The 13,564-nt window shown below is 38.0% G+C and overlaps 2 protein-coding genes across 3 annotated transcripts in view; one reads left to right on the top strand and one right to left on the bottom strand.

Moving 5' to 3' along the window:
- Positions 1-8,763, top strand: part of ntn1a (netrin 1a) — a 55,929-nt gene extending 47,166 nt beyond the window's left edge. For both annotated transcript variants that reach the window (XM_063475363.1, XM_063475362.1), the window contains 2 exons: positions 3,109-3,183; positions 8,122-8,763. In XM_063475363.1, the coding sequence (XP_063331433.1) occupies positions 3,109-3,183; positions 8,122-8,450 (404 nt within the window). In that variant the 3' untranslated portion in view covers positions 8,451-8,763. The remainder of the gene's footprint in view (positions 1-3,108; positions 3,184-8,121) is intronic.
- Positions 8,764-11,715: 2,952 nt separating this feature from the next.
- stx8 (syntaxin 8) overlaps positions 11,716-13,564 on the bottom strand; it is a 42,262-nt gene continuing 40,413 nt past the window's right edge. Inside the window, exon 8 of the mRNA XM_063476512.1 lies at positions 11,716-12,492. Within this exon, the coding sequence (XP_063332582.1) occupies positions 12,428-12,492 (65 nt within the window). The 3' untranslated portion in view covers positions 11,716-12,427. The remainder of the gene's footprint in view (positions 12,493-13,564) is intronic.

The raw sequence follows: 13,564 nt of genomic DNA, 5'->3' as shown, positions 1-13,564 counted from the left end.
TAGCCTCAAATCTCAAAACTGATCCGTGCATCAAAACAAAAAGTAAATAAATATCTTAAATATCTCTGGTTTACTGTTATTATGACAGCATTAGCAAATCAATAAAAGTACAATGAGGAGTGCTGTGTATAGATTTTGATCTACAAATCTGAGCAGTGTAAGGTCCTCTGAATATTTGTTGCTGAACGTAATGAAGACATTTGTACTGCTCCCGTTTGCAGCGCTGTAAAGTACCGGTCCAAACACATAAAACTGAGCACTAATGCATTCTGTCTCGAAGCAGCTTTAATGAAAACGATTAGGGTAAGGAGTCGTACAGTACTTTAATAGAAGGGGCAAAGGTCCACCTCTCAGTTACACACTTCTCAGTGCTGAAAGGCAGGAAACAAAGCGCTGTAGTAACTACATCTACTCTGCCCAAAGCACATCTTAGCTCAGTATTAGGGGACTGCTTCCACTTCTCCAGCTTGTAACGCTTTCACAAAGGGAACATTTGTCCTCACTGTAGGGGACTGCCTGGCCCTAAATGGGGATCTTGGGGTGATCTCAGCGGGGCCTGGAGCTGTGTCTCAGGGGTACACTAATGGGGAACGAAAGGCTATCAAAGAGAAGTATCATGATGGTATCGGGGAGGGAGGGGGGTTATGAGAAAACAAAGCCTCCTTTCCATAGCCCCCCCACCCTCCCCCTTCGATCATTTACATGGTAATCAGGTGCAGCTCATGTAGGCTCCCCTTCTTCATGTACTCTTCCTATTTTTGTTACATTCTCTGTTTACTACCACCAGCACCAGCTTTTTGCCCTTTCTAACCAGTTCACGAGACTACCAGCTTTGGTTTTGGGGTTTTCCTTAAATTTCTGGACCTCGTCTTGTTCTTCCCACCCCCTCCCTTAAATTTCCCTCTTGTCTTTTTCTTTCTTTTTTTGTCAACCTCTCCACCCCTTCGCTCACTACCAATATCTATTCTCCCACCCCCTTCTCTTTTTCGCAGGGGGGTGCATTTTTTCTTGTTGTGGTGTTCCCCGGGCAACCTCATTCAACTCAAGTATATAAGAAAGTAAAAAGTACGGACCAAAGATTTGGTCACATAAATGATGTTTGCTCATATCAAGTTTGCCTGAAAGTGCCAGTCTGCCCTCCACTACACCAGTCACTCTTTAACACTATAACATGCTGTTCATCCTTGTCTCTCTTAATTTATTATTATTATTATTATTATTATTATTATTATTATTATTAATAATAATAATAATAATAATAATAATAATAATATTATTATTATTATTATTATTATTATTATTATTATTATTATTATTATTATATTGTTGGCAGGCTGAAAAGAGAGAGAGAGCAAAAACACTGAAAAAACAGATTTTATTCCCCTAACATGACATTATTTTGGCATGCACTGTAAGTAGATGATGCATTACAGCACTGCATGGGGCAATCACTACATCGTAGCAGCAACATAGTTTCTGGATTACTGAGGCAAGTGGAGGTTGCGTCAGCTTATGGCCAACCATAAAACTGTTGGCATACTGTCGTGGGTCTATTTGGACAAGGAACAAGGCTATAACGTAAAAGCAGTTCACTTTCAATAATTAAAAACACAATTGCAAGAGCACAATATGATGATGTGGAGGACACACACGTAGAGTCACAGATGTAAATATTTTCCTAACCTGGAGAGATTTCGTATCTTGTATATTTGCATACCTTTAATACAGCCCTGTGGCTGTATGCCATACTGTGCTTGCAGTATGCGGCTCATTATTTTCTTTATTGAACCACAGTGAACACTAATATCCCTGACCCCCACCGCACATGAATATATACATTTTAATATTTTCCTGGCCAAAAATCTTTCTTAACAGTGTACATTGAATAATGTGGATGAAAAATCAAATATTCACCTCATCTGCCTCAAAGAATATGTAAATACATACTTGTCTTTGAGAGCTTCCTCTCAGCAGAGTGCTATAAGCTGATTTGGATGACACCGCTGCCTGCATGAGGTACTCATTTCTTCACGGCTCCAGAATGGACGCACCCCCAAAATGAGGGTCCTCTGCCGAACACTTCATGGATGGCTAATTTTCCCTTCCTGACCTCCCTTTGTGTGGCATTGACCCCCTCCACCTCCCCACCTTCCACTCCCTCAAATAGCTGACAACCCTCCATGCCCCCCCTGCAATAAATGCAAAAGCTTGACGTGGTCCTCTGTGGGGGCCTTGAAGTGATCCCAGGGCTATTTTTTTTTTTCAGAAGGTCGGGGGCTGAGGTGACAAGTGTGGTGAGATTTGGGTGGAGGTGGGGGATGAAGTAAATGTCGGGTGGTCTGCATAGGCCTAAATTATTCCCATCGTCTGAGTGGGTTCTTGGCACTTTTTCTTTTAAATCTCTCAAAACACTGTGCTGATAACATCAGGTGCTTTTATAAGACCATCACACATGATGAGATTGTGCTGTTGGACAATAAAAAAAAGTTTATTTATTTATTTATTGCTTTGTCATTTTTCTTCCTAAACTTGAAACTCAGTGAACAAGTTTAGGCTTTCCAGATTCTACTACATGCAATAGAAGCATTTAAAGCTTTAAATCTCAAATAGATATGTTTTATTTAAATAATTATGAATATCAAATTTAACGTTTTCCTACTAAAATCATGAATTATTATAATAATTTTAATATTAATTTAATACCACCATATTAATTGTGGTATTACTAAAATATCATATTAAGTATGCTATAACTATGTTAACTAATAATGATTTAATTAATTATAAGATTTTTTTCAGAAGGTAAAATTTTATTTTGATCAATTCATAGTGATTCCTTTAATCAAAGGACAAAGTGGAAAATTCTGGGACGATTCTTTTCTGATTAAATAAAAATTCAAAATCAGTTAATTTGCTGTGGGTGGAAGTATTTATTTTTTTTCAAATATCGTAAATTGAGAATATTATGCTCCAAGAACAGTGAAATTGTTAAAAAAAAATGCAAACAATTTAATTCACAGGAAAAAATAAATACTGGCAACCAAATTGCAGAGATTCTTTGATGCGTTATGACTCCTTATCATATTTGATTCTTTGTTATTCTTGCAGACTGTGACTCTTACTGCAAGGCATCCAAAGGCAAACTTAAAATCAACATGAAGAAGTACTGCAAGAAAGATTACGGTGAGTAAACAAACGCACAGCCTGTTTAACCACTCACATGTACATTATGAAGACATCTGCTTTACTTTGAGATCAATCTGTCTCTAAGAACAAATAATTTGCACTTTTAGGGAGTCCCAGTGTTACTGCAGAGTCTTTGTATGCATTTGTTTGCTCCTACAACCAGAATACCTTCAGTGTTATGCATCCAGCCCAGAACGTTGCTGGGAAGCAGCAATAGTTTTCAGGGGAGGCATTTTACTGATGTCTTACTACAGCTTTCTGAGAACAGAGAGTCAAAGGATCAAACAGAAGACAACAGAGCTTCAAGGAGGAAGAGAGAGGCAGACAAACAGAAGGACAGAGAGGGAGAAGATGTGTGTGCGTGTGTGTTGGAAGGGTTATCTCTGAACAGTCGAATAAGACTCCAGCGGATAAAGCAAAGTTAGTATGACAGACAGTGGGAGCTCTCTAAGAGATCCTCATTAAGAAAGGCCACTTCCCCCACAGCTGATGTGTTTCTTGGTGAATTCCTGTGACCATCAGTCTGCCACCCCATTCAAGGTGTGGATAAGACATATGACCTCTCCCCTCTTCCTGTCCCTCTGGCCCCTCCCCTGATTGAAGTCAGGCTGCTGAACTAGTCAACCAAGCAGCGGCATCCTGGAGCATACTTCAGCAGCTTGATGGACATGCCTGGACTTTGTTCTGTTAGGATTTGCAGGAGTTAAAGGGTCAGCTTATAGACACCTCCTCTTCCACCAGTGCCTAACTTGCTGCTAGTGGCGTGAGAAAAGCCTCGTCTCTCAAATATGTTGCAGTCCATGCGTGATTTTTTTTTTTTTTGTCAAAAGGCAGAAAATGCTGGAAATTTCAAAACTAAGTTAGCATTTCTTCTAAAATCAAGATTAAAAAATACATACTTTTATTGTGCTGTTGTATTATATTTTATTTATACATTAACACAGATGTGTATCAAATACAATTTTAAAAACCAATCCACCCCAAATGTAGGGCACGAGGGGGAACTAAATGAGTTGCCATAATAAGGCCTTCATAGCAAGCATATCGCAACCCAGTAAATACCTCTACCATTACTATTAAACACCAAATGAGGAAATATGTTTGGGAATAATGATGCACAAGAAACACTGAGACATCGGTGGTCCTTTTCATTCCCAGCATGTCGAATATTGTCATTCTGTCAGATGACTGGTGTCCTAGAAATGCATGACGTGTCCTTTAACAGTGGCACCATAATGCCTTTGATTATTGTGAGAGAAATCTGTTCCCTTACCTTGACTAATTTAAGTTAGTTAAATGAATTTTTTTTTTTTAAGTGGAGAAAAAAAAGAAAAATGAGTGTAAAGACAAAGTCTCCTGGCCAATGAATTTACTGCTTTGTGGAATTGCGCAGAATGGCAATATTTGGATGAGAATGCACTGGACCACTAAAATACCACCATTAAAACTGAGTGATAACAGTAGGCAGCACCCATTTGAGGGTGAGGAGATGTAGAGATAAAAAGAGGCATCAGTATGACGCGCTGGAGAAACGATCACTCAACACAATCCGGAGTACCCTTATCTACAATATGTACATATCCAAAGACAAGACAGCAGGAGAGGCTCCAAAATTGATTTGGCATGTCTCGTAGGTGTGCTGGTACTGATGGCCGAGAGACTGCCAAGCAAGAGACAAATGAAAAGAAAAGATTCTCTTTAATGCTTTTTGGGTGTAGATACAGAGCCTTGTTATGTAGAGGGTGTAAATTAGGGAGTCTGAACAGAGAAGGTTCTTAAATCTTGAGATAGGAACTCTGCTGTTAAGTGTGATTTAATCAAAACATGAAGCCAAAGGGATTCTCTTTGGCTGCCATGTTATGATGGTGTACAATCAGTCGAATAAACACATGCAGATTTAATGTGTTCATGCACAACAACAGACAAAATATATGTTTGTTTGTTTGTTTTTTAATTTCCTTTATAGACTCTTAAATTAAATTTTTTTCAGAGCTGGATCATAGTTAAAATATTTAATTTAATCTGTGAGTCCAGCAGTGGTGTTATGTTCTTTGTCATTCTCTGTGTAATTCACCTTCTCTCTGCCGGGTGGCTTTGTGCCAGGAATATACATTAAAGGATCCATTTCCATCCATAGTTAGCAACGGAATATTTAAGACTAATTACGGACAAGAACAAGAACCCTGTGCAGTATTTACTCAAGCTTAGCAAAGCTGACTGAGACACAATGTAAATCTGCAGAAGTTGGCTCCAGGGAGCCATAGCTTTGCACTGTTTTGAAAGGATCAGCAGGGATCTGTGTCCCATGCTGCGTAGGGAAACGACAGTACAAGCTTCTGCATTTGATATGCAGACGCACATTAGCAGTCACAGGAGGATGCAAAGCCCGGGGAAATGTCTCATCTCAGCAAATCCTTGATGCAGCCACTTCAAGCATCTCAGTGTCCACAGTGCACAGTAACTGTTGTGCAAACACAAACAGTACATGGTGGCAGCTGGTATATCCAAGGTGCTGCAGAGGTCACTGTTAGGTCAGCCAACGGTCATTAGGGCTCTCATGACACCGACGCCTAAATAAAATTATTATACAAATAATAGTTTTATAGATTAATACATCGCAGAAGAATAAATTGCACATGTAATTACTGTGCTACAAGCATAACACAAAAGATCTGGTTTAACCAGTATACGACTCATTACCGAAACATAATAGCATAATGGAAACTGAAATTACACGCAGATACAGATATGTTTTCAAAAATCACCTTTATTCAGCTACACTGTTGCAGCTGGAAAAAGGTTTTAGAAGCAGTTTTAGATTTTTACCTTTTTATGAAATGAATCCCAAGGCAGTGATTCAAAATCAATAATACAAAACCTGGCCTGAGTACAGGGGTATACACTTAATACTGCCAAGATGTTCAGCTCCATAAGTGCTGAAGGTGACCTTGTGACAAGATGGTTCATTCCGAAACTGGTCTCATAAGTACAGGGGGAAGAGATCGGTTCAATAAAATGCATATTGATACACGCTCTCTTTCCTCCTCTTCTTCACTCTCACTTTCCCTCACTCCTCCTCCCACAGGAAAGGATCGGTACATTAATCATGTGATATAACTGAGTATCTTTCCAGCTAACGTCTTTAATAGCCCTACCCTGTCTCCTAATCACATTACAAATCACGCTGCTGTGTCAGTAAATGGACATAATGCATACTGGGCTCCATCTGATAGCTTGACCAGGTATAGAGAAAAAAATCTAAACTGTGAGATTTAGAGAATTAGGTTACCAATTTTTACTTTACTGGGATTAATAGCACATTGGTGTCAATTTAAATGTGTCTCTTTCCTCCTTTTATCAATTCAGTACTTGCTTTTCAATCAATTTCAGTTGATTTGTCACCATTCAGATTTGTACACATCATATTTGACCTTCTTTAAAGAATTAAAACTGTGTTTCTGCAACCCGGCCTGTAAAGGCCTTTTGAAAATAAAAATAAAAAATGATCAAATATTTCCTTGGTGAGGCAATGCAAGAATGCTGTAATGCACTCAAATGCCAAGATTTCCTCTGCTGCAATAACGCAAATCAACAAAACCTTCTTAAATCTAAAACACTTGGGGATACTGAGGTTTGATCTTCCAGCCTTGGAAATGTCAGAGCTCTGGATTTTGTGACATAATCCCTAATGTGCATCATGGGCTAACCCTTTCCCCCTTTTGTGACATCATCACTCTTTGGTAAGACTGATATAGGAAACTGAAACAAAATCCAGGCCTTCATTAAAATAATAAAAATGTCTGCATATCTCATGCAAGCAGGAGATTAGCTCAATAAATATCCAGTGACATAGTGATTTGACCAAAACAATCTGTAGACTAAATTGTTTAAGCAAAAACTTTGGCTTGGAAGGACTGTTAAAATTAGAAGGTAAAGCCACAGTTTTGAGTGTTTTTGGAATGCTAGCTGCATAGCTGTAGGGAAGGCAATGCCAGTCGGTCTACCGCAATGTCTCTTAGTGAAAAATCTGCTGGATGATTTGCTTTAAAGAAAAATTTACAGACCTTTATTGTTCCCAGTAAAACATGCAAGTCTCTTATTGCTGGCCTACTGTCGTCATGTACTTTGAGTTTGTCAATCAACCTCTGATTTGTAAATCTTAGCATGCACTGGACAGCAGGAACCAAACCTCCAAATTGATGTCTTAAAATAATACACAAGATTAACCTGGCATGTTTTTGATGGGAGGAGAAACCGAGGAGCTCCTAGAGAAAACTTAAAAACATAAAAATTCGAAACAGAAGGGACCTGCCTGGGTTTGACCCGATCTCTGAAGGCAGAGATCTTTATATACTTGAAAAATCATCATAACTCACTACCATTTACAACAAATTCGTAACTGGCTTGCTTTGTTACAAATGCAAAAACTGTGGCAATGATACAGCATATTTAGTTAAGTTAAGTGCAGATTTTTATACCCAACTGCTTACCTGAAGCTACCTTTATGCTAGTATTAGCTTAATTCAGTGTGGCCACTTAACATGCAGTCACCTTAAAAACAGATTACCTCTTGTAAAATGTCAAATTAAATGTACTTGAATGCATAAACTTGATATATGTATGTAACTGTAAAATTGTTAAAAGAACTTTTAGTGTATCCAAACACACCTGAGATAAATAGCAGTAGCAAAGATGCAACGCAGAAACCGAATGTGGCATCTACATGCTTGTATCTGTGATGAAAATGATATACTCAATTATAGTATATAGCCTCAAACACTAGCGTGCCCAGTTACAACCTCACACAACTCTGCTGCAGACTTTTAGCCTTTTGGAGAAACTAAACTTTACCAGTCACACGCTTTTGCATGTTTATTGAATGCAGTAAAAGGAAATCATGTGTCACGTCTTTTGCTTCCCAACTTTTCTTTGCAGCTGTCCAAGTCCACATCCTGAAAGCGGACAAATCCGGTGAGTGGTGGAAATTTACTGTCAACATCATCTCCGTCTACAAGCAGGGAGAGAGTCGCATCCGCCGTGGGGACCAGTTTCTGTGGGTCCGTGCCAAAGACGTGGCCTGCAAGTGTCCAAAGATCAAGCCTGGGAAGAAGTACTTGCTGCTGGGAAATGATGAGGACTCCCCTGGCCAGGGTGGAGTAGTGGCAGATAAAGGTAGCCTGGTTATCCAGTGGAGGGACACATGGGCGCGCAGGCTCAGGAAGTTCCAGCAGCGCGAGAAGAAAGGCAAGTGCAAGAAGCCATAAGCAAGATAAGACGGAGACGATTCTGAAGAGGGAGATGATTTCAAGAAAAAAAGCTGAGCTGGCAAATATTAAAAATAAATAAATAAATAAATAAAAAGAATGGAAGAGTGACAGACAGAGGACCATGGACAGAAAAGAGACTGTTTATGTCGCTGCTTTTTTGTGTAGAAGCATGAAGAGAATTATTTAGGATGATATGTTTTTTTCAGTCGAACTTTTGTTGAAGGAGCTCACCTGGCAGATTTGGTTTATTTTACTTTGAGATTCCTTTCTCTTGTGGATTTGCACCTATTACCAGTATATATCATTATTTGTTTTGTTCTCATTATCCCAATATGAAATCCTTATATTTTATGTTTGAATTTTATGGACATTTTCCGCTGTTGCAAAAATGACAGAAAGCCACTTACCTACCGCTGCAACTTTGCCTCTGCATGTTGTTTTGGAAAATTGTATTCTTCGCTAAGAAGTGAGCTTGTTTCAACAAAAGATTTCACTGTTGAGTGGCAATTGAGGCAGTGATATGTAGTTCCTTTATTGAGATTTGTGCCATAAATGCTATTGTTTCTAAGCCACAGAAATGCATACATTTAGCTGTGAAAGACTTGCCATTGCTTTCCTGTCTGAATTTAGTTATATTATGCAATTCAAGCAACACTAAATTGCATGTCTTACATTTTCATCTGTCAGGGCTTTTACAGTTTTACAACATGCAAGTGACAGAAAAGAATCTATGACAGTATTGACTTTCATTTTCAATCTAATCAATCCTGAGCATCCTTGTTACTTCAATCAGTGCCCCTCAAATTTCACAGTTAAGCATTTGCCTAAACCTGCATGTGAGATTGTAATGTTCACTAAATAGTGCTGCTTGTGGTACTGTACTAATGTTAAATTTCTGAGGGAAAAAAACATTTAAATCACTGATTTTACCTTTAGTAGTTACAGTAACTGTGATATACTTTGTCTCACAAAAAAATAGAAGCTTTAACAAGTGACTTGGGAATAAGAAGCCAGCTACATTTTATTGATAACCTCTTTACAAAAATGTTTATAAAATCTTGAGTTGTTCCTAATAGACATTAATAAGAAGCTACCCTCAACCGCTTCCTTCCTGTCATGAGGCGTCACCGCAGTGGGTAGCTTTGGAGGTTTGATTCGGTTTTATGCTGAAAGCCCTGCCTAACGCAACCCCAAAGAGCATTTGGGATGTGAAATCTTGTTTGTTTTTTTTCCTTTCATCAGCAATGCTTGCTCTGCCACAAATGATCAGAACTGTGAAAGTTACCCAATGTCTGTTGTTGTGTAAAATGGATGCAATGTTAAAATTGTGCGGGTGAAAGTGCAGCACTGCAGCTGCTGGTACTGCATGTTCTCAGAGGATACTGACAAAGACAAATAGTATGACGCAAGTGCAACAATGCAAATATTTATATGATTTACCTCTTCAGACATGTGTTCTTTTAAGCCAACTTATGGAAAGCTCGCCACAGTATGTCAAAATCTTCTACAATGGGTATGAGTAGGACAAAGGGAGAAAAATGTTGCAACTGACCCCCTTCCTGTTACTACCACTAAATCTGAAAAGATGATCTGAAAGATATTCAGGTTGTAGAAAGCACAGAGTGGATACAATGAAACAATAAATTTCTTACCTTACGTAGCAGAGAAAATAATCCCTATAGTGATGAAAAACTGAAGCTTATTGCGCCTTAAGAAAGTGCTCAACACGCTTACCTAAATTTACTTTTAGAATCCACCTCACAGCTTGTATTCATCTGTAGTACTTCCTGCAGTACGGTGGGATTGCATATAAACCCATTTACAGGGCACACTCTTTTGCAAACACAATGCACGACTGTACACTCAGTAAAAGAAACGAATCAGTAAGAAAATGCCTGCCATGTTAATTCTCTTCACGTCAATACTTGCAAAGGGACAAATGGGGTGCATTACAATAACTTGTCGCTGCTTGATTCAAACCACTTTGTTTGTGTGCAGTTCAGTTTGGATTTCTCCAAGGAATGCATGGATAAAAATGCTCAGGTTTGTAAAAAGCCCAAAGTGTATTTGATTTATCATGAACTTTTTATCTTTTGAGGCCAAATCACAACACCGTGAGCACTATGTTTGTGAGACAATAAAACATTATGTTAAATGGGCGATTGCTGTCTCACAAAAGTTACATTTAATTTCTAATGCTCAAGTGAGTGTAAAGAGGGATAGAAGAAACTTTCAAACTTTCATAAAAAGGAGATAAAGATTTGATACCACTATCTTGGAAACATCCTCAATTTTGTAATTTTACTTATGGTAAAAATCCTAGATGATGACAAATTGAGCATATTTAACTGTGATACAGAAAATGACTGTACTAGTCAATATTGACATTTAGTCTTTTTTTTATTGTTCAATCAGTTTAATATTTGTTATTGATACCCAACATGCTGCTACATGATGGCGGCTTCTTGAATTCTCCAAAACTGATAATCACAATATTCTGACATATACACAATATTTTTGCACGGTACTGCATTTCATTGTTAAACCAACAATGTTATGTGTCAAGTTCTTTTTTTTTTTTCTATTTTTATTTGGCACAGTGTAATCTAAAATGACACGACTCTGGTCTCCATAGCTTCTAGCTGTAACTTTGACATCCGTCTCCTGAGCAATGGTTTGACAAGCTTCCAGATGAAACGCTATACACATACACGTCAAAGCATTGCTTTGTGTTCATACTATGAATTGTAAATGTTGTTTTCACCATTGCAAAGTCGTTTGCAATGTTTTACAATGCCTACTAATATATTATGGTTATTATATATGAATATATTTAATGACACAAGACATTGTGGATTTTATTGTCTTTTTTTTTTTTTTACTTGTTTGTGGTTATTTAGATCGTTGTTATTAAAAAGAAGGAAATAATAACTACTGAACACACCAACCTGGTAGAACTAAATTCAGATTTTCAGAATAAATAAACTCTTGTTACATCGAAAAATCATTTGCCTCTGTTGCTTCTTTTTTCTTTTTTTTTTTTAAATTGTAAGTTAAGTCTACAGAATTTAATGTATTCAGCTTCTCCCTGTTAACTGGTTGCAGTATCATTATAAATGTAGTAGGGGAAAAAATACGCAGTGGAACGAAGTAGTACTAGTGTGTTAAAACTTTGCCAAAGGTCCACACTACCTAAAGATCATGTTACAAAACACTTCAGAGTGAGGCGTGAGCGTAAACGCAGACAGGAGTCCAGGCACTATAAAATGGAAATGTCATTTATTAGAAATTACAAGCTGAATTGATTTACAGGGAAGAAAAAGAGCCATGTTAGTAACACAGCCGAGCTGTTTGTTTTGGCTATGAGCTATTCTATAAACATTACAAAATCCAAACAAAATGATAACATTACAGCTGCTACAGTAATAAATGGGTAAATATAAGTGAGTGTGAATATTGCAAAGCTTGCGGAATTACTGTATCCAGTGCAAACCTCAGCCCAACCACAGACAGGCTTATGAAAGAAAAGTCCCCGTTGCCTGCGGGAGGTCCTACTGTTAGGTCAACATTCCCACAGTTCAGGCAGTAAAAGAAATCTTTTTCAAAATGCTTACAAATCTCCAAATAATTTAAGAGTTTGATGATTTACTAATTTATTAGTAAGACATTTGAATATCTATTAAACAATTTACACCCACAAAAAAAGAAAGTAAATGTCTTTTGAAAGGTTACATATACCCTTAAACCCAAGAGTGACATACTGAATAAAAACATTTGTCTGTGGGGTTAAAGTCTTTTTTTCGCACTTCTCCTTGAGTAGATAGCCCAAAATGACCTGTGTCTTAATGTGAAGAACAAGTATGATAAATCTGCTTAAATGAGGGTCTGTCTGTTTGATGTCAGTGCTGATTAAATTCTGCTCCAGACTTTCATTGTTGCTGTCCGACACGGGTCCATGATCACCGCTGTCTTCATCACACAGGCCACGCAGCAATCACTATAATGGCTATAAGAAGTAGTACGATCACTACCAGCATCCCTGAGCAGAAGGAAGGAGGGAAAAAAAGACATTTTAGAACAATTGGAGGGAAAAGGACATCAGACTACAAGCTTCATTAAGTAATTTCACACACACACAAAAATGAAAATCTGGATGCTTTTTCTCCCCTAACACAGTGGGAAAACATTTCTGAAGAAGACAGGTTGCTGTGTGAATAAGAACAGAATGCAATCAGATGGAAATCACTTAATCTATAACATGCTATATTGGCCAGAGATCAGGTGATTTACTTGAATAATATATATTTTTTTGCCTTGAGAAACTTGGGTTGCTTCTGCAGTATGCTTTGGAATATCATCTATTTGGACTGTGAAGCGCTGTGTGATCAGTTTTGCAGGTTTTGGCTGAATCAGAGTGTAGCCCTGCACACTTCAGAATTCATCCGGCTCCTTCCACCAGCAGACACATCATCAATAAACACTAGTGGCCCCGTTCCACTGGCAGCAGTACATGCCCATTCCATGACACTGCGTCCACCTTGGATCATGAGCAGTTCTTTTCCTTCTCCATGCTCCATTCTCTTCAGTACAACTTAATCTTGGTTTCATCTGATCAAGATGACCACTTTCTGTGCTTTTGGTGTTCCTGAGCTCTTCAGTGAACTCACTGGCTGTTGATTTGGTGACTTGTAACATTTTTGATGTCCTTCTATTAAGTTTTTTTTTTCCTTTTCAGCCTAATATTGGCCTCATTCGCTGGCATTTGAGGCTCACATTTAAAATTACATATAAAAGCTATTAAATATAAATTCAACATTTTAAATCAACTTTAGATATTAAGTTCTGCTTCATCTGTCATGAAACAACAAATAAACAGACCTCATCTTGCAACAAAACTGCTTGACAGTCAATTGTCCAGTTTGGAGTCTTTGAAATTGGGAAACTGTGTATAAAAATGTCTTGAATCTCATGAAATAAAGCTGAAAGCCTGCACTTCAATCATATATTGATTGCTGGATTTAAAATCCACTGTGGTCGTGTCCAGAGACAAAACTACAAACACTGTGTCTATATCCAACTAATTATAGACGTCAGTATGTGTCACTCTGTTG

This window comes from Pelmatolapia mariae, linkage group LG6 (genome assembly GCF_036321145.2).
Source record: "Pelmatolapia mariae isolate MD_Pm_ZW linkage group LG6, Pm_UMD_F_2, whole genome shotgun sequence".
NCBI lineage: Eukaryota > Metazoa > Chordata > Actinopteri > Cichliformes > Cichlidae > Pelmatolapia > Pelmatolapia mariae.
The sequence above is the reverse complement of the archived record's forward strand: the minus strand, read 5'-3'. Positions and strand labels throughout refer to the sequence as shown.